We start from the raw sequence: 20911 nt of genomic DNA, 5'->3' as shown, positions 1-20911 counted from the left end.
TTAACATAGAATGTAAAAATGTTTCAATAAAATATTTAAAAGAGCTAGTGAAATTGTCAACTTTCCCATCACAAAGTAATGCGATTGGATGATTTATATAAAATCGCGATATGTAATTTGCGATGTGTTCAGATAAATATACATTTGTAATCGTAAAAATCGCAAAGTTATATAAAATGGATGAATTAAAACGTCTGGTTAATTGGAGAATGGTAAACGCACTGTTTATCAACGCGTATAACACTTTTTAGAGAGCATTGTATGCGGCATGTACGTGTTAAATAATGAAGTACGCCTCTATTGAATAAAAAAAAGATCAATGTTAATTGGAAAATCGTGATTTTATTTGGCCACAAAAAGCTACTAATTAAAGAGTCTTTAAAACTTGCGGTCGCTTGATTGCAATTTAGAAACAGGCGCCGCTTGTAACGAGCCGATTCAATCGAGAAATTAACGAATGGGTCAGAGAATTTGAACGTATCAGTAGTATATTGATACAACAATAAAATATATCGCCAGCATCCGTATAATCTATCTTTGTCAGATTGGCCGCAACGAAATTTGCCTGTAAGAAAGGTTTCAAATTGGACGGAAGTACAATCGATACTCCAGAATTCGATAGTGGCAAAAGTATGGCCGAAAGCGGATTTTCATTTCTGCTAAAGACAAAACAGCAAACAACACAGTGAAACTATTATTATGACTGAGTTAAAAGTACTTTATTGCCTCCTCTTGTTAACATTTTTCGAGGTGACGTCACAAATCCGACCGTCCTTACATGGCCACAATAATGGTAAGCGTATATTTATGCTATTTTAATTATCTCCAGTTCACGACAATAATACAGACTTTAAACGATGCAGGCACGCTGTTATTTAAGATACAATCGGTCACTGTTTGTTCAAAATCTACTATTCTTTTAATATTGCATCGCGTGTTTCGCGACAAATTTTAACTCTGTTTTTTTTTTTCTTGTCTTTCTGAAATTGAAATGACCCTGCTTCTTTTTTAATAAATATATCGTATCCAAAGTAGGTTGATATCTTCTCTTTTTAGTGGGCTGAAATAAGAATTTCTTCCATTACTTTTAGAGCCACCAGTATTTTCCATTAATAGCTTTTAAATCCCTTCATATTGTGGAGTCATGTTAACGTCAATCATAGTGACAGAAATTTGCAATGTTTATGGTATCATAGCATGGCAAATGAAATTTTAGCATGCTGTTGTTAATTGGCAGATAATGGTAGATTTGTTAATAAAAATTTTATGTCATACTTGTTTCAAAAAACTTTGATGATCTAAAAGTACAATATGATAAGTACATCATTCCTCATTAACGATATCAGAGAACCCTTTCATTTATTTATTGATACAACAACTATGTGAAATTGTTAAAACAATTGATAACATTTTGAAATGTATAAAGTTTACCGTATTTCTATATTTCTCATATTTTACATTTATACAGGATATTAAAAAAATGATCTAAGACTTTAAAAACTTACAGTACCCGCAGAGAGGAATAAAATATATAATTAACACCTTCTATAATTGAGCATATAATATAAATTTAGGAATTTTCGTAGCATAAAATAATTGAAGATTTTTGCAGCCTTTGTACAGGATGATAATGACGTTCAATATCTTTTGGACAACATACCAATGTCTATGCATAAGGTCAGTTATATTTCTTTCTTTATCTAAATTATGCTATCTTCGTTTTACCTTGGTTTTTAGAGATATTATAGTTAAACCTTATAGTTTATCACCGTTGCAGTTCTCAAGTGCAAGCCATGTGCTGAAGAATTTGAAAAATTTCTATTATCAGTTATTCATTTTGCCTTTAACAAAGCTGGCTTATAATTTAGATAATTCCTCCAAGAACATAGTTTACTCTTAGAAAGATTAACAATAATAACTGTATGATGCAACATTGTGCAAGTTTCAAATATTTGTATGACTTTATTACTGGAATGAATTCAAGTATCATGATATAAAACGAGAATTTTTTTTTAATGCTCCTTACCCTCATTTAGTGACAAGTTATTTCTAAACCTTTCATTATTCTTTATTGATCTTTTATGGTATAATTTGTTGTATAATTTCACATGTATATATATGTATATATATATAAAACATTGATTTTTTTATGTTATAGGATTTTACTAATACAGTACATGGTGCTGGGTAAGCATAATACTCACTAAAATAATGGTGAGTGGAAGTAGGAAAGGTTTTCATTATAAATCTCCTTCCTTACTTTTAAAATATTCATACACAGTATTATATTATTTTCTATTGATGATTTGATTATGTGTAGGAAAAAAATTGCATAAACACTTGAATATAGTTTGGTTTTAATAAAATTAAAGCTCATAGTTGTAGGATAATTAATTGTCTTTGCATAATAATACAGAAATCGTGTCAACATATAGTATAAAATATTATTATATACATAGTATATATTATATATACATGAAATAAATTATGAATTTCATTTAATAGAGTAATCAAACCATTTAATCATTTCATCACAGTATTGCATTAAAAGAACAGCTTTCACATTCTAAACACTGCTTTACTAACTGTGATCACGTCAAACTAATTTTTCTCATACCTTTCCTATTTTCAATTTCCACTATTACAAGTATATATGAGAATAATTACTGAATACATTAAAACTTGAAGACTGTATTTTAAGGGATACGACATCAGATGAAGATAAATTGCAAGATTCATTATCGTATGTGTACTTCAAACCACATGTTTTGGACTTCAAAGAGAGGTATGTAAATTTTGTTAATTTACTACATTAATATAAATGAATATATGTATGATGAAGATGTTTCTGTCTTAGACAACTTGGTATACCCCACCAAGAAACTGTGATCTTATTTAATAGAGATCACAACAAAACAATCCATCTTTTATCAATTTCTGGGAATACACGCCATTTCCATTCATCATTCTTTCGAAACAAAGTAAGTCTTATATAATGTAAGATTGTATAGCTATAGCATTTTGAGTAAACTGGTTTTATTTAAATATGCATTCGTTCCTCAATTTATGGGATATGAATGTTTTAGACATGATTCTTCTTACATAATTTCAATAATTTGCCTAGGTAATTCCACCATTGGGGAATACAACATTTGATGTTGTCTTTCTTGGTCGAGAAGAAGGTGATATAGATACACATCTTCTTATACATACAACAGATGGAACTGTAAAATATCAAGTAATCAATTTATCATATTTATAAATACACGCAAATTCTAAATATATATATATATATATATATTTTTTTTCTTTTTTTATTAAAAAGACATATCTTTTGTGTTTTTAGGTAAAAGGTATTAGTGTCAGTAGTCCGTATCGACTCAGACCTGTAGTGGGTGTTAAATTACCTCTAAATGCAACATTTACTCCACTTATATACATGCACAATCCACACGCAGAAGCTTTACAGGTATGTATTTCTTACTTACGTCTTTTCTATGTTTATATTCACGTACAGTTTACGGTAATGCTAGAAACGATTAATTAACATAAATTTATCATAAAACTTGTCCTGTAAACTTATAAATCTCTATTCCAAAAAGCATCCCTAAATATAAAAGTTTAATTTTTATAGCGCTTTTTGTGAGTGATTTTCACGCTCACTCTCATGCGCTAACTTGAGCACGAAGAATTCCAAGAATCTAAACGTGCCACGGAGTCATTAAATGCTACACACTGGTGCGAAGTTTTCAGGTGTAACGGAGCATTATTATATCGCTCATTTTCTGCAGCAATGGTACAATTGCAAATTTGCCGTTTTCTAGTTATTAAGCGATATTATAATGCTATCGTCTGAATGCAACGTCATATTTCATTATGATGTATATGCATTCTTATAAAATTTCAATGTTACGAATCATAAATTTTTAGTTACACCATTGTCGCAATAAATGAACAATATTACTTTCATTTATTAATTATGACTACCTTTTCTATTTTCAAAGGTTTTAGAAGTATACAGTAGTGGTGGAGAATTTCAACTGGAATTACCATCAGGGGAAGCGGAAGGTTCACGCGAATTATGGGAAATTCCACCATATCAAACAAAGCCTATCATTAGATTACATTTTAATGCTTACACAGAAAAAAATCATACCGCGTACATTAGGTTTGTCATGCAACTATCGTTTTCTTATGAAAATATTTGCTCCACATGTTTATTCTAGATTCAATTGTTAACATTAATCCTACTTACAGGCTTAAAATAAATAATACTTCAGAAGTGCTTGTCGTAACAGTTGAAGTTGAAGTGAAAAGTGGGGCTGGTCTTCATTGGGGTGGAAGTTCTGGAGTAATTAATTTAGGTATGGGCGGTTCGCTTCAACCGCCTATCCAATACCCTATTGCTTTAAAAAACTCAGCTAAGAAGCCAATAAAAGTTATGGTAAATACATATAATCAGTTCAATAAATATATTCCTTCACTCTCTATAACATTTGTTTTACAGAATATAATCAGTACACCAGTTTCTAAAGCGTTGAAACTTCATTTCGAGCAAGCGGTAATTCCAGGGGATACGGATATACCGATCGCGATTGGAGCATTAATTTATGACTGTATGTTATGAAATTTTTATAAATCATGATGTATGATATATTTTTATTTTGTATAATAACATATATGACTCGTATGTTTCATCTTTAGGGAAGACTGGTTTAGAATTACAACACTTTAAAGGAAAATTAGTAATAAAAGCTATAGGTCCCGGTGGCTCTAGTCAAAAACTAACAATACCATGGATAGCACAAGTTCTACAGGGTGGACTAGAAGTAAACGCATCAATTACGCATTACTGTTCTCTCCAATCTAATCAAGCACGAAATTTTAGCGTTGTTAATAAATTTAAATTACCATTAGCTATCACAAATGTCACAATGTCATCGCATGTGAAGTCACTTTTTACGGTACGTTTTATTAATATAGAAATTCAAGACAAAATATTTTATCGCAATGAGAATAGGACAGTATAGTTGCAACATAATATACTTTTAATGAAATGTAATTAATTATCTATTCGCAACTATATTCTCCTCCATCAAATGTACTATAGTCTTATAGATTTTAATGTTTGTTAAAAAGTATATAGTTACACATATTAATGTTTTATTCTATGCAGATAAAAAATTTTATTCCAAGGGTGATAAAACCAGAGCAGAAAGTTAATATATTTTCTTTACAACTTGCAAAGGATAGAAAAACTGATAATGTGAAAATGGAATCATCAATTTTAATTCACTCGAATGTTTCTGTAACCGAAGTTCCACTACTAAGTTACGACGGGAAAGTAAGGAAAATCGTTCCCGAAGAAAGAGAAAGTGACGAGGGTACGATGCACTTCGGTACTGTCGGAAGTGGGACCGAGAACGAGGCTATATTCGCTTTGGAAAATCAAAATCCAATTAATATAGATCTACACGGGTGGGGGGTTAACATGCCTGGTGCGGTATTAGAACTGATGGGTTGTCAAAGAGGTCCAGCTGATTTGTTGGATAAAGAACTGCGTAATATAACTGTATGTAGTCACACAGGCAATGTGAGTATCAATATGTACATTCAACTTGTAACGTATAAAATATTTGAAAAATATTTAATAGTTATAGATTTAAGATTAAACAAATTTTGTTTTCTAATTGTAGCAATACATAAAACCCGGCCACTTAGCTATTTTTAAAATTAAAGTGAAAACTCCAATAGTTGAAGAAGATACAATTGTGGGCGATGTATTCGTTAGGACGACTTACGAGAGATTTATCCTGCCGGTCTATATGCGAGTAGCGCATGGAAGAATTTCTCTGAAGAAACTTATTTTTACGGATTGTTTTCCTGTAAGTGTGCGTATAAGATATAATTGAATAAATTCATTATGAAGTTTCTTTTATTTAACAATTTCTATGCAGGGTTCGATTTGCGTGCAACAAGTTAAAGTATATTCGACGTTTGCGAGACCCATGCAAATAACTCGAGTTGCGCCTGTTAATAAGGATAACAGAATAAAATATATTCCTTTAGAAGAAGCATCGATGCCTGTTATAACGAAAGGAGAAAATTACATTGGGTCAGTGAGGATCGAACCATCGGTGACTTGCAAGCATCATTGTTATTTGGGCTTGTCACTGGATAGTAATGGTAAGTTAGTCGATCTATCATCCGCATTTTAATCTGATTATTAAAATGTGAATGTTTATGCAAGTACATGATTTGTATAGAAAATATTATATATAGATACCACTCTGTTACAGCTGGTAAACAATGGTTAAACACTTTGAGCCTCCCATCGCATACAAGAGACTCAGATTTGAACTTGTTAAATACTAGATATACGCGTTTTCTTAACTCAACAGGCGGTCGTTCTTGGGATAATGTTACGATGCGTCTCGATACGACAGAAGTTCGGGGGCACAAATTTTATTTAAATATAAAACCGCAATGGCCCAGTTTATTGACTGGTTTCGGTAATAATAAGAATAAAATTGCTTTAGTATTTCCATTGACGCAAGTTGGGAATACGTCGTACAGCACGATTAAAGTATACAATCCAAGTACCAGTCCATTAATAATACAGTTAGTCATGGATTGGAATTATCCACAAGGAACAAGACTTTATCATTCATTACCTACTAAGTACGTATTACTTTGGAACAAATATATGTAATTTATTGTAACAAATCTGTATGTGTGTGTATAGGTTTAAGTTCACATGCGTAGAATGTGGATCTACAGTTGCAGAGGAGTTCAAGCTGGAAGAAAGTATATCAGATAGAGAAAGGTTTGAAAGGGAATGGGATGTGACAGTAGCATCGCAATCGATTCCCTTGTATTTGAAACCGTCAGAATCTAGAACTGTACGGGTATCATACACACCTTTCTCGTCTTCTTTATCATCCGCACTTTTGTATATTAGGTAAATGTAATGAATCTATGAAAGCTGTTTTAATAATACAACCGAAATATTTGTTTAATCGGAAATGAATAATGAACCTTCTAATTTGTAGAAACAACATGACTATACTGGAAGTATTACGTGTAATGGGCCAAGGAGCAAATGCACAATTTAGATTCGGCAATCGAAAGCCAGGTTCCACTACACCTTTACTATTCGAACTCGCGGATAAACATCTTAAAGATTGTGAACGTATGTACGTTTCTTCATCCTCGTTCCATCGTTTAAGCAAAATGGAACGATGAGAGCATTCTATCGAAAATCGCAATAATTCGGACAGTTAAACAAGCTGCAGCTAATTTTTCTTTAATCGGAAATATTGAATATTCTTTCATTAACTAACTTATATGCACAATACAAATTTTTAATAATTCGATCAATTAAAACGCACTTTTAATTTTTTATTAACAATAGGAGCACGATACAAGCGATACCCAGTTCCGAACCTGACGGTGAAACGATCCTTTATGGCAAGGAATACAGGTGAACTCCCTATAGAGATCTATGATTTTTATATTAATGGTCTACGCTGCGAAGGGTATGGTTTCAAAGTCTTGAACTGTATGTCGTTCAAATTAAACCCGAATGCCACGAGGAAGGTGGAGATAGCGTTCACGCCAGATTTCACTTTGTCGCGCGTTGAAAGGAAGCTTCTGATATCAACCAGCTTAGGTTCCGACAGCGATATAGAGAATGGGATGGTGATACTAAATTTGCTCGCCACTCTTCCACCGCAATCCTTAGAGGCTTGTGCAGCCGCGCTCATGAGACCATCCTGGGAATACGTTGTCCAATGGGCAGCCGCAAGCCTTTCGACGATATTATTATTATGCGTACTAGCTATTTCGTTCCTCGAGGCGGATCGGATATTACGTGGAGCCTTGGCCAGCTTTTCGCGGGAGAGTCCAGTGCAGCCGCCTCTAGATTTAAGGCTGTTGTCGCACATGCCCGTGCATAGTCAAGTTCAAGACTCCACCTTCTCGAAAGAAAAGTTGACGAACGAAGAAAAGCAGAAAACAACGAAGAAGGAAGAAGCGTACCCAGATTGGGCGTTGATGAACGTGAAAAAGTACAGGGAAAAGGATAATGCTCAGAAGGGATTGAAAATACCCGATTGGTCCGCGGATGAAGAGCGGAGATTCAAGTTAGAAACTGAGACGAAAGATTTATTGCCGTTCAAACGATGCGAGGAGCCGACTACTGTCGAGACTAGTGGTAACGTTATAAGCAATAACACGCTTGGTACCAAGAAAAAGAATGGTAAGAGGCAGAATAATGCGCAGGAGATTCAGATGGAGAACTGTCTAGTGGAGAACGCGTTTGCGGACACTCAGGGGGCTCAAGAAAAGAAGTATAGTGTAAATACATTTACAAAAACAAGCCCCGTGACAAACAGAAAAGGGAAGTCTAATCAGACTGCGAATGTTAAAACGGAAACGAAACTGGTCGACCATGAGGTCCAGGTTGACGCGACAGTTCTTCTGAATAACACTAGAAGTAATAAATTGGATGGTAAAAGGAAACAGACCGTGGTTGGGAACAGCAATAATAATCATGTGGCATTTAAGAAGTTCGAATCGAATGGTAATCAAAGGAATACTCATCTTTCGGAGGAGGAAACATCGTCTACGACGACAGAAAGCTCAGTTCAAGATGATCCACCGCCATGTAAGGTAAGAACTCTTAACAAATTCATGCAGATGAAACAAGATTACGTTTTTTTCTTATAATACATATAAATATTACTTATTACAGAATTTCGATCAACCTTGTGGGAAATCCGATAAATTACAAAGAAAGCCAGCGACCAAAAAGACTAAACCTCAGTCAATCGCTTCTGTGCCATGCGTAGATTATAGGGATAATTACGAAGGTGACTGCGACGACGACGAGTATGATAAGGAGAGGCACAACAATCCGAATAGATGGAAAACGAATACAGCAAGATCAACTATAAAACATCATACGACCCGTACGGTTGAGTCATCTTTCAAGTTACCACGGCAAAATAAAAATCCTCCTCGGAAGGATAAAGGATCTCAGAAACGTCGAGGCATTGATAAAGGACACATAAAAAGTATGCAAAAGTTTATTAAACTATAGAGCTCATAGTACCTGGAAGTATCTAGAAAGTTAATTTACGGTTTTATTACAGCGGCAACATTAAACGGAAATACTAGCCAAAGGGAAGATTCTACGCGTTCAATGGGGACAGTTTCCGTACCGTTACCACCACCGCCATCGTGTTGGGGTGAAAACCGAGCCAGGTTTAGCGACGTCGTGGCACGAAACCAAGAAAGTATTTCGCCGTTCTCGAGTTTAAATAAGTTACACAAAACTCAAACGGCCGCGCATAATTTGTCGATGGTCTTCAATAACGACACCAAAGATATAGATTACACTAAACAGCAATCGAGTCAAGAGTTAATACAGAGTACGAAGGAATACAGAATAGTATCGAAATCTTCATCCTTATGCGTTCAATCCGTTGAAAAAGAGATTCCGCTTAGTCAAGATTCCTTGAAAATGCAAAACAGTTCGCAGCATTCAAATAGTTATTTCATAAATGCCTTTACGGAACCACCAGTAAGTTAATATGTAAACTAATTCATCAATGATTGCTGTTAATTTAATTGCATCATAAGGAAAATGGAATATATATATATATATATATATATATTATTAAATATCTTAAAATTTTTCAGTTCGAACGAGAATTGATCCCATACGACGATCTTCCAGAAACCGATGAACCATTAATGGAATTAGAAAGTCCCGAAGAAGATACACGATGCCAATTATGGGAGGATAATAATCCCATGCTTCAACTGTTATCTGATACTACAAGTGGATTTCAGTTGGAGCCACAAAAAGCCTCGGAAAAACCTCCAATGCTAACAGACACGTTGAAAGGTGAAGAATTTAACCCATAGATTTATTAGATTTGATTACTGACTAAACACAAGGATTTTATATAATTTTTGTAATTTTAACCAAATGTGTAAACTTACAGATAACTGGGTAACAGTCGAAACAAACTGGGAACCGTTGTATACCAGGACGGCAGTAGGAGAAGAAAGAAGCGGTGTTTGGGGAGTAAATACAGGCGGTGTATGGGCTGCTGGTCCATGGGGTGCAGCTACACCACCTGCAGTTTCACAATTACCGTCACTACAAACAGAATCGGATACACAAGTAAGAAAACAACAAGTACACTTTACAAATTTTTAACTTTTTTAAATACACAATATAGAAACTTTTCATTTGGTCTTATCTACATTAATTGTTTGTATTTTCTTCTAGGAGAGATCAGGTTTCGATCCGTTTCGTTCACTCAGTACAATATGGACACCGTCATCCTCAGAGTCTTGGAAAAAAAAACATGAAGACTAATCTCGTTCCCGAAAAAAAAAAACAATTTTCGATATTGTATCTTGTGATATCTAGACCCGGTTAAAAACAAATTTTCTTTTCTAATACGGAAAATAATATATTTATTAGCCAACACATTTTGTGAACTACCGGCTGGTTTTTGTTATTATTCATGTTTCGAGTATTTTGTGATATATTGTTGAATAGTACCTCGCATAGCAGCGAATATAAGTTCAAACAAAATTTTTCTACTCGTTAAATTTTCACGTTATCAATTTGTTAACTTATGTTTACTATTGATACTTTAGCATAGTATGTTGAAATTTCTGCTATTAATTGGGAATCATCAAATTTTCCTTCTAGTTTCGAGTTTAAATAAACAACCAAAATCTGAATTGGATTGTAAAAAAAATTGAAAGTAATCGAAGCACAGATTAATCAAAGAAAGAGGAAAAAGTTTTTTTTTTTTTAGTTTGTGGATTTTTGCCTCTTGTTTCTATATTACTTTCGTTTTTATTTTGTACTTTCTGTACACGTATATGGAAAAATTATCGCAATACTCAAAGAATGTTGGTCTTGATGTTACGCAGAAAGAGGTAATGATTAAGTTATTTGGAACGAGTGAGAACTGTGATTTTTATAGTCTTGACTTGTAGAAATTTCTTCGGTAAGTTTTCAAAACATTTTACAAAGTTGTGATGTATACAAAAAAAATAAAAAATGTATACCTACTCTTCAAGACTGGTAATTGTTGTGTTCTAATCATTTCTCTCTCTCAATCATATTTTCATAAATAATATTTGGACTCTTTAGGTACAGCTGTTTCAGATGCAGAAGTAACTCGTACATATGAAGAAAAAGAATTTTACTTTTATGTAATAATATTAAATGATTTAATAAAATTATAATTTTATTAAAATCAAGTTACTATATATCTATGAAATTTTAATAATGTTTTCTCATATAATTTAAAAAAATCAATATTCATAATTTTATGTTCCATGGCACAAAGAATAAACCACGTTCATAAAGTTTATATTATAAATACATTAATGCATAGTGTAAAAGGCATCTAATATAAACCTCTTATTGATGTAATATGTATAAAAATAATTTAGTTCAATAAATTATAAAATGGTGTGCCTACAACCAGATTTTGTCATGTTGTTCATAACACGTGACTTGGTCTGTTGTATCCTTTGAAGAAGTAACTGTAAATGTAAACATTTTATATTCAAATATGTCGAATACGTACTATACATGTATCTATACATACTATATTCTCATTTTCTATTTTCTTCTGTAATTTCTTCCTATTTATTGCAGAACTACTTATCCGTGACGGTATCGCATTTTCACGGAGTATTTTTTCCTTTGGTTTCTGTTGAGCCATTATCTTCCTCAAGAGAATCTGATTCTCCCATTCGATCTTCCGCATTTCTTCGTCTGTAAAACTCATATTCCTCCTTCTGCTTCTTACCTGTTTAATTTCTATAGTGTTATCATCGAATATCGAACTTCTACAACGAACTGGGTTTATAATTTTACTGCTTTGCAATGTATCTTTAGGTTTTTCTTCACCATTTTCGCTTTCTTCGTGATTGCATTTTCGAATAGTAACCTCGGATAAGAAATGGAAATCGTTAAGAGATCTTGAAGTAGCGTTAGTTCCACCAGACTCATCGCAGGATTCATCGGAACAAAATGAGTCGTTACTGTAAACAGTATCTTCGTCAGTATCTTTAGCTAGATTTGCGGGTTGTTCGGTTTCTTCGGGTGTCTTGGGCTCTTGATGCTCTTCGTCCGTTTCTTCTTCATCCACCTCGTGAATACTAGGCACGTGGTTGAAACTATCTTTCATTTCGGAAAATTTCTCTTGAACCATCTCGTCCGTTAATGTTAATGTATAGCGACACTCGCAATCGGGCTCACTACCTTCTAAGCATGACATGGGTACAAGGATAAAAGTTTTGATAATAAAAAAATGAGATTCCAATAATAATAAACACTTAATTCGAGAGTATTTCCAAGTTGAGAAAGTTGGATGATAGATATGAGACCTGGTAACCATGTCAACGAAACGACAAACAATAAACTATCCATAAGCTTTGTTTTCAAACATAACTACAAATGCTATAATAAATTTCCAGAACTAAAGTTCAATAAAACATTTCCAAAAATAAAATATGTAATTTAATCATAAAAAAGAATCTGGAGAGAGTAAGTTTTATAAACAATAAGGTATATATTACAGAATTAGTCAATTATTACTATTGATTAATCAATATAAATTATCAGAAGCCCATTAATCCAGCATTATCAAAAAAATGTGTATGCCAAATTTATAGAACTTCACTATATCAAAAAAGATTCAGGGATCAAATTAAATTGCTTTTCTTTTTTCATATGATAATATATTTAAATATAAAAATTTAAAAATTGTGTTTTAATCATTGGCAAACCCAAATACTTTTAAACTGCCAGCATCACGTTTCCTGTCGTAAGTATCTTTGTCATCGCATGCGTATGCTAACAAATATTGTTTCGGATGCCATGCGACAGTGAAAGTTGCTGCTTCTACGGGTATATCTGCAATCTTCTCTCCAGTTTCAACTTCACCTATATCTATCACAAGATCTTCAGACGCTGCAGCTAATAATTGTCCATCATACGAAAACGATATAGTTCTCACTGGCCACTCTAATCTTGAGAATGTTCTTAAACAACACAGTTCATCAGCATCCCACAAGGAAACCAATGCATCTGCTGAACCAGTTGCAAAATACCTCCCAGTGGGATCAAATTCTATACAAATACATGTTCCTGGATGTGCTTTAATTACATGTAACAACTCCAAATCTGGATAGCTAAGGATATGTACACAGCCTTGACCATTAGTGAGATAAAATGTGTCGGAATCTTTGTTCCATGAAATCTCATTCACCTCAAAATTGAATTGTTCCTCTGCACGAATCTTCATGACGCGTGCATCAATGAAAGTCACTAAATCCTCTTTGTTTCCCACAGCTATCGTTTTACCATCTGGAGACCATGATATGTTGATATTTTCACCTCTTGTACTGATATTAGCTGTACATTTTTGAGTTCTCGTATCCCATATACGAACTGTCTTGTCTCCGCTAGCAGTGGATAACAATTCTGGATAGAACGCATGCCAGCATAGCTGATCCACGCTGCCACCATGTCCTCTAAATGTTGTTTCTTGTTTCTATAATCGATTGAAATTACCTCACCGATACAAAATTTATAATCTTGAATAATATGAAATATATGAGAAGTAACATTAATTATATCACATAACGAGTAGTTTAAGAAGTTAGTAAATAAAGGTATAATAGAATGAAATGCTAAATGAAGGTACTACACTGAAAGTTGAAAAACAAAAACTGGTATTAAGGTTATATTTATTTACCAAACGATCCGGACATAGGGAAAAAATACAAACAGATTTATCAAATGATCCTGAAGCCAAAAGTTTTCCGTCGCAACTCCATCCGACGCTGTGCACTTTCGCAGAATGACTCTGTTGTTCTCTAATTTTATTGTGAGACTTAAAATAATTGATTAAATCATCGACGCGGGAAGAGGACATTGTTCTTTTCGTTTACTCCTAACCTAAGTTTAATGATCTGAACTCAATTAACCTCTTTTCAATAAACTGTCACTTAAATAAAAAGACTAGTAACAGGCAAATATTTACATAATTCCCGTGATATCTAATAATTATTTACACATTACATATTTTACTAAAGAAGACAAAACAATAGTAAAATGTTACAATGACAAACACCGAATGACGCCTTTGGATAAACTGATTGTAGAAACTGGCGGGACATTTGAATAAACTCATTTTAATACTTCTACTTCAACCCCCGTAGTTTACCAAACTTTTATGCGTCAATCTTATAAGTTTAAAAGATATAAATATAAAATACAATATGAAATATGAGAATAACTATTTATATATAGTAAATAATATATATGTATATTTTAGGTAAGCAGTATTTTTTTAAATATAATACATATTGTAAAAATGGAAATCGTTCAGAAGAACATTCCTTATCAACAAAATCATATATTTGTTTATTCCTATTTTGTTATCAATAACTTAATACTTGGATAAACCAATCAATGAGTAATAGAAAATTCAAATTTAAACGAAAACTGAAAAGGTTATTTATGTAAACAACAGTTACACTACATGGGTATACCAATATTCGCATTCACGTGCAAATAGCATGAAATCTGACTCGGGACATTGTTGTGTAAATATTACGTGTCGATTTACGTATATAACGATAGAATATTTTTAATAATCATTTTATAATTTGAGACGAATATTAAGTACAATTTATAATTAAAGTAAGACCGATATCATTGAATGGCGAATACACTATAAAAAGTAGAGTATGTAGAAAAAATCAACAAATTATATACCCAAATTTAATAATATAATTTGAATTTCCATTTGAAAGTTTTAACTGTTACCAGGCTCGTTCCGTGCTAAAACATGTTACATGGAAGTATACATATCATGGACTTCACAAAAGTGTTCATAAAACTCTGCGGATTCTTTTTTATGGAAACGTATTCTTTACTTCTCAAGAACAAGAGTTACCAAGATAAACAAATGGAATTAAAATTATTCCCTCAATATTGTAAAATGTACCATATTTCAGAAATGGGAGTATGGTCTGAAAATTGCAATCTCACAGAGAAAGAAGATATAAATAGTATAAGTAGTAAACTGTATAACGGACTGAAAGAACTTGAAAAGCAAAACATTTCTGAGAAAGCAACAAATGGTAAAACAGTAACACAAGTTTTAGCATTGAAAAAGCAATACCCATCAGAGGAAACTGTAAAGCAAGATCAAATGATAAAAATTTTAGAATTAGAAAAGCAAATTGAGAGCATCACTTTAGAAAAAAATAAATTAGAATCCATCATTGCCAATTTACATACAAAATTATTTACATCATATCAAGATAAACTTGATAAATTGGCAGCAGAAAATATGAAAGTACCAATTCTCTGCAAAAATAAAGAGACGGAAAATATCAGAGACAATAATTCACTTTCATATGATCATGAATGCATTTATAAAAAAAAAATGATTACTCTTATAGAAAAAAACAAATTGCTATTAGAATTTAATGAACTTTTCACAGGCTTAATGGACGAAACTGAAGAAAATGGTACTTTGGAAGTAGAAATTGCAAAATTGAAAGAAAGAGTAAAAGTACTAGCTGAAGAAAATGCACAATTCTCCACCAATCAGTTAGAGACTATGGAAAATCTTAATTCTTTTTCTAATGAAAGATCTGGTAACACTTCATTGCATTTATTAACAACACTTGATAATGATGCTGGAAAGAATAAAAATGAACATGAAATATCAAATGTAGACACCTGTGAAGTACTGCTAAAAAAGTTTAATGAAATGATCGCGGAAACAGAACACCTATTTCATCAACAAAAACTATTGATCGATGATAATGAGAAGCTCAATAAAGAATTAAGTGACATCAGAAAATATATGATTAAGGAATTGATATCACTTAAATGTAATGAAAATTCCATAGATTTTTCAAATAAATCTGTAAATGAAATCTTTGTAGTTTTAATACAAACAATAGTATCCAAACAAAAAGAAAGAATTATGATCTTGCAAGAAGAATATGAAAGAGCTAGGCAAAGAGTTGAAAATGAGAAACAAGAATGGATAAACATAGCAAAATGTGCCACTACAATGGTGAAAGAATTGAAAGTGGTAGCTGAAAGGTTCCAAGCAGAAAAAGAAAGTATTCATGCTGATTATAAAGATCAGATCCATCGATTAAAGCATATTTTGAGAAAAAGTATTAGTGAAAAAAGAATATTTAAAAGAGAACTATACAAAGGCATCAGAAATGGATTCCAATCCCTTATAAATTGAATTTGATAACCAGTGCGAGGTTGATAATTGCTATAACAAAAAACAATGGTTGTTGCTCAGGAAATAATGAAAATAGAAAGACTGAATTATGACTGAAATATTAAAATACTAACAATACCCAATATGCATGCATTTTAATTAATGATGATAAAGATTTTAACTCTATAATCTACTGTATGTACTTAAACCTGAAATGCAAATTTATCTTTTAAGTTAATGTTATCGAAAAATACTTTATTTATACAATTTTAATAAAATATGAGTAATAAATTAAATATTTATATTTTTGTATAAAATTATTGTTCGCTAAATTATATAATTTACAATCCTCATATTACTCAGAAAAGGACACAATCAACAGCAAACCGTAAACAAAAAACGTAGATATAACCATAAATAAGATATAGCATAGATAACATTTATAATGACACTTAACAGAACAAATTTATCGACAGATGGCGCAAATGTTTCACGGATAAAAATTAATAACAGAATTATCTATATCAATTTCTACCTATTTTTTTTTTTGCGTATTATCACTTACAAAGTCTAATCAATAACCGAACTTTGTTCAAATATAAAATCTATCAGGGAGAAACGTCGATAAAAATATTAAAATATGTAAATCATACGCGCACCGTTTAAATTCTCCCGGGTTACAAAAATAAGGATAAACTTTCTAAAAATCATCGAATCGTCACAACAAAATTTGAACCGAAGATCAAGAAAGATCTACCTAATTTTATTATCATTGCATATCAAGTTGGATTTCAATTCTGTAAACAAACAAGACTGTAACGTTCTTTTACGAGTGGTAGATATTTAAAGAACTTGTGCATAGAAATTGCGATTGTGTTTGTATCATCGGACGAAAATGCGAGAAACGGATGTTCGTGTGCGATATATTCGCAGAACATCACCCGATTTAATTCCACTCGTTGCCTGATTAAAATATTCGATAAACCGGCCGTAGCGGCAAGTATACGACCAGTTTAAGAATAATGTCGACATCGTCGACGTCGTCTTCAAAGAATTACATGATAGCTCAAACTACGGATACCTAAATGAGATTGCTACATTTTTATCTCGCGTAAATTTTTTATCGCGAACAATAAGAGGAGAAGAAGAAGAAGAAGCCTTTAAAATCGAATAACGATTGATTATGATGCCACGCAGTCGTTTAGATGCTGTTTACAGAAGTATATTACTCACAAAATTCTTCACGAAAGGTTGGGGTAGTCCTCAGAATTTAAAAAGGTAAGAATATACTATCCTAAATCTTACTTAAAATAAACTTTTACGTTTTACTCGCGTTCGAGAGTGTTCGATATTATTTAATTTGCGCGGCAGATATATTGAAACTTAAATCAAATATTTTCGTACGAAATTGTTTGAACAGCAGGAAAAGTTGAAAAATGATATCGTTGCGTTCGAAGAACAGTGACGTAAGTACAAGTTTTGAATTGGACAGATTTCGGTTTCTTAATTGATAAAACTTACAAAATAAAAGTTAAAAAATTAAGATTGTTTTAGACGTTGACAAACATATTTTCATTGGTTATGTACAAGTATGACTAAATAAAGTTAAAGGTTACATTTTTTCTGAAAAAATTAATTTTTTCAAATAATCATCTATACGATTTTAATGTCATTGCATTCGATACTGATGATATATATCAATTAAATATGTAAAATTAATATATACGTGAGTTTTATGTACCTTGAAATCATTATTAAAATTGTTTTCTAGGATTTTTGAATTTAGAAGACGTCTTTCCAATAGAGAAACATGCTACAGTCTTATACCTCATGATTATCCAATCAACGTAACTAAGGTATATATAAAATCTAATTATTTAAAAATTTAAAAGATATACGCACATTCATGGATTGTCCTATAATTATTTCAAACAGGACGAAGAATGGTCAGATTGTCATATAATAGAAGGAAATTTTGAAAGTCCATTTAATAAACATCTACCTGGAATAATGCCTACTGAGACTATAACTGCACATTTTCAAGTAATATTACCAAAAAAATGGTCCTCTCATAAAGTAAAGCCCATTTGTTTACACCTAGCTGGTACAGGAGATCATGTAAGTGGTTCTTTCCTTTCTGGGAAATTAGATATGAAATATGTAATTAATCAATTGTATATTAACAGTTCTTTTGGCGAAGGAGAAATTTAATTGCAAAACCATTACTGAAAGAATCTGGAATTGCGTCTTTATTATTGGAAAACCCATTTTATGGTTCAAGAAAACCACAGAATCAAATGTAAGAACTTGTATTTATGAAGGTTTGTAACAGTAAAGATGTATTGTATTCTAAAATAGGTATATATTTATATTAAAATTCATGTGGTTTGCAGACGTTCTTGTTTGCACAACGTTTGTGACATTTTTATCATGGGAGGATGTTTAATAATGGAATCAATTGTTTTACTAAATTGGTGCGAAAAACAAGGTTTTGGACCTCTAGGACTGACTGGTTTATCAATGGGCGGCCATGTTTGTGTATTTCTATGTTTTATTTTTGTTCAAATTAAATATACTATCAGACATATAGAATTATCAGAAGTATAGAACCTCAATTATCGGAACATTAATCATCTTCCACACGAAATCAGAGCTATTCGATTATTCTAACAGCATGTATCACAATTATCTCAGATAATCAGGGTCCTACTGTAATACCAAGAGATTAAATTATATTAAAATAACTTGGTAAACACCAGTAACATATATTTGTGATGCTTTTTTTAGATGGCTTCTTTGGCTGCAACTAATTGGCCAAAACCAATACCGTTAGTTCCTTGTTTATCATGGTCAACAGCCTCACCAGTATTCACACAAGGAGTAATGAGTGCCTCAATTAATTGGACGCTTCTAGAAGATCAATATTTTGCAAATAAACTATATCAAAATGATCTTGCCAAAATGGTGAGAATTGTTGGTGAAGAAGTAAGTATACACAGTCGATTTAAATGGAAAAGATTTCTAACCATATTGTTTTTTACCTTATCTTAATTCTAACTATAAATTAATTCTACAAAGTATATAAGCAAGACTTGTAACATAAGGTAATTAATTTTCTGCTATTAGGATGCGTTTTTAGCTGGGCAACATTTTGCACAACACTATCCTGCAAGTATGAAAAGAGTTAACGAATTAAAAGAGAAGTCTGATGATGGTGACAAAGAAGTACGTACTATAACTGCCTCTGAAACTGTGATTAATAATAAAGAATGTAAGGACTGTGATTCACGAAACAAAGACAATAATTTAAAAAATGAAATTGCTGAGGAAAAAGCGGCAAGAATATTCCCTTTAAATCTTTTATCTAACAAATTCAAAATAAAAGATTCGAATACACTTAAAGGCAAGTATTTTTTATGTACGTACTTATATGAAGTATCACTAAAAATCATAAATTTGTTTATTTGTTTTTTATGAAAGATTAATTATTTGAACATTTCTTAGAAAGTCTGAACGCTTTGAAATGTTTGCATGTAATATTAACATTAGATTTCTGTTGAATCATCCATTTTTTTTTCTTTTTCATTTTTCAACGATGAATCAATTTTTTTGTGTTATTAATAAGTATTTACTAAACATAAATAACTATTTTTGTTCCTTAGTCTTAAATACTAATTTTAAACAAGCATGATTGTGACACATTCTATTTTGGCAATAGGCGTTTGTTTGTTACCAGTTCCAAAACATCCATTATTTTCCGATTGTAACTGGCGGGAGCGGGAGGCGCTACAATTTATGTGCGGTATTATGGACGAATGTACACATTTAAAAAATTTCGAAGTACCTGTTGATACCGAGTTGATTATAGCTGTTTGCGCGCGGAACGATGCATATGTGCCACGCGATGGCTGTATGAGTTTAGACAAAATCTGGCCAGGAGCTGAGATTCGATACATAGATGCTGGACATGTATCTGCATACCTCCTTCATCAGAAAGTATTTAGGTATATGAGTACTTATTTAAATGTAGAACATTTCTCGCATCCCTCTTGTGATTTATATTTAATTTTCTTAAACTTTTTAGGTCTACTATAGCAGAGGCATTTGAGCGATCAATGAAGAAATACCCTTTACAAGTCAGCTAATATACATATATTTTTAGTAAAAGTCTAAATTAATTGAAAAATACGTGAAAAGATTAAGAATACCAAAAGTATATCAGTATGATTATTCTTGGAATTAAATTTTATGCATACTAACAATAATATTAAAAAAACCTATATTTAAACTGCGTTTTTGAATATTTTACAATGTTTGCTACGTTTTTTTCTTGTGAACGACTTTACGAATAGAAGTGTCAAGAAAAGAAGCTAATTAAGCCTGTGAACAAGTGCAATACCTTACACATAAAATGTATAAAACATTACATTGTTAATAGCTATGAAAGAATTATATAAATAAAATACTATATTTTATAAAATAGAAATTTGCAACATACTGTGTACAGAGAAATAAATTATTTATATTATTATATTATATTTTTTGAGTTATTTTCAATTCAATCACATTCTGCTTTCTGTAAAAAGTTTTCTAATTTTAAT

At 31.9% G+C, this 20911-nt stretch overlaps 4 protein-coding genes across 8 annotated transcripts; 2 read left to right on the top strand and 2 right to left on the bottom strand.

Moving 5' to 3' along the window:
• The first annotated feature begins 381 nt into the window (after nt 1-381).
• Tmem131 (Transmembrane protein 131) lies at nt 382-11111 on the top strand. The gene is made up of 24 exons (XM_076892919.1): nt 382-461; nt 545-793; nt 1613-1677; nt 2159-2187; nt 2702-2785; nt 2858-2981; nt 3125-3238; nt 3347-3469; nt 4005-4168; nt 4258-4444; nt 4508-4616; nt 4705-4964; nt 5177-5593; nt 5697-5885; nt 5958-6186; nt 6300-6681; nt 6746-6961; nt 7053-7192; nt 7415-8673; nt 8756-9077; nt 9156-9586; nt 9706-9913; nt 10014-10195; nt 10304-11111. The coding sequence occupies exons 2-24, from the start codon at nt 700-702 to the stop codon at nt 10391-10393; spliced, it is 5418 nt and encodes a 1805-aa protein (XP_076749034.1). The 5' UTR covers nt 382-461; nt 545-699; the 3' UTR covers nt 10394-11111.
• Nucleotides 11112-11311: 200 nt separating this feature from the next.
• LOC143433643 (uncharacterized) lies at nt 11312-12531 on the bottom strand. Its single transcript, XM_076911086.1, has 2 exons — nt 11649-12531; nt 11312-11583 (listed from the first exon to the last, which is right to left on the bottom strand). The coding sequence occupies exons 1-2, from the start codon at nt 12441-12443 to the stop codon at nt 11500-11502; spliced, it is 879 nt and encodes a 292-aa protein (XP_076767201.1). The 5' UTR covers nt 12444-12531; the 3' UTR covers nt 11312-11499.
• Nucleotides 12532-12764: 233 nt separating this feature from the next.
• On the bottom strand, nt 12765-14167 carry Tex (THO complex 3 homolog tex). 2 transcript variants are annotated; one of them, XM_076892866.1, is made up of 2 exons: nt 13806-14167; nt 12765-13601 (listed from the first exon to the last, which is right to left on the bottom strand). In XM_076892866.1, the coding sequence occupies exons 1-2, from the start codon at nt 13983-13985 to the stop codon at nt 12819-12821; spliced, it is 963 nt and encodes a 320-aa protein (XP_076748981.1). In that variant the 5' UTR covers nt 13986-14167; the 3' UTR covers nt 12765-12818. The 2 variants fall into 2 exon arrangements, with proteins under 2 accessions (XP_076748981.1, XP_076748983.1); XM_076892868.1 differs by having other exon boundaries at nt 13839-14167.
• A 3310-nt stretch (nt 14168-17477) lies between these two features.
• Nucleotides 17478-20727, top strand: LOC143422298 (protein ABHD18). 4 transcript variants are annotated; one of them, XM_076892856.1, is made up of 9 exons: nt 17478-17588; nt 18082-18166; nt 18246-18428; nt 18497-18609; nt 18704-18842; nt 19098-19295; nt 19437-19581; nt 20047-20314; nt 20395-20727. In XM_076892856.1, exons 1-9 carry the CDS (start codon nt 17494-17496, stop codon nt 20453-20455), a joined length of 1287 nt encoding a protein of 428 aa, XP_076748971.1. In that variant the 5' UTR covers nt 17478-17493; the 3' UTR covers nt 20456-20727. The 4 variants fall into 4 exon arrangements, with proteins under 4 accessions (XP_076748971.1, XP_076748970.1, XP_076748973.1 ...); XM_076892855.1 differs by having other exon boundaries at nt 20029-20314; XM_076892858.1 differs by lacking the exon at nt 20395-20727 and having other exon boundaries at nt 19437-19717; nt 20047-20219.
• Nucleotides 20728-20911: the final 184 nt, after the last annotated feature.

The sequence above is a fragment of the Xylocopa sonorina genome, chromosome 3, assembly GCF_050948175.1.
Source record: "Xylocopa sonorina isolate GNS202 chromosome 3, iyXylSono1_principal, whole genome shotgun sequence".
Lineage (NCBI taxonomy): Eukaryota > Metazoa > Arthropoda > Insecta > Hymenoptera > Apidae > Xylocopa > Xylocopa sonorina.
This window is presented reverse-complemented; position numbering and strand designations above follow the sequence as displayed.

What these genes read in the sequence shown, in the direction of transcription:
- LOC143422298 (XM_076892855.1), top strand. Translation starts at nt 17,494, where the DNA reads ATGATGCCACGCAGTCGTTTAGATGCTGTTTACAGAAGTATATTACTC. An exon ending in AGAAAACCACAGAATCAAAT is followed by an intron (nt 18,610 to 18,703) that starts GTAAGAACTTGT and finishes TGTGGTTTGCAG; the next exon opens with ACGTTCTTGTTTGCACAACG. An exon ending in TGTGATTAATAATAAAGAAT is followed by an intron (nt 19,582 to 20,028) that starts GTAAGGACTGTG and finishes TTTTGGCAATAG; the next exon opens with GCGTTTGTTTGTTACCAGTT.
- Tmem131 (XM_076892919.1), top strand. Translation starts at nt 700, where the DNA reads ATGACTGAGTTAAAAGTACTTTATTGCCTCCTCTTGTTAACATTTTTC. An exon ending in CTTACATGGCCACAATAATG is followed by an intron (nt 794 to 1,612) that starts GTAAGCGTATAT and finishes AGATTTTTGCAG; the next exon opens with CCTTTGTACAGGATGATAAT. An exon ending in TACCAATGTCTATGCATAAG is followed by an intron (nt 1,678 to 2,158) that starts GTCAGTTATATT and finishes TTTATGTTATAG; the next exon opens with GATTTTACTAATACAGTACA.
- LOC143433643 (XM_076911086.1), bottom strand. Translation starts at nt 12,443, where the DNA reads ATGGTTACCAGGTCTCATATCTATCATCCAACTTTCTCAACTTGGAAA. An exon ending in AAATAGAAAATGAGAATATA is followed by an intron (nt 11,584 to 11,648) that starts GTATGTATAGAT and finishes TTACATTTACAG; the next exon opens with TTACTTCTTCAAAGGATACA.
- Tex (XM_076892866.1), bottom strand. Translation starts at nt 13,985, where the DNA reads ATGTCCTCTTCCCGCGTCGATGATTTAATCAATTATTTTAAGTCTCAC. An exon ending in CCCTATGTCCGGATCGTTTG is followed by an intron (nt 13,602 to 13,805) that starts GTAAATAAATAT and finishes AATCGATTATAG; the next exon opens with AAACAAGAAACAACATTTAG.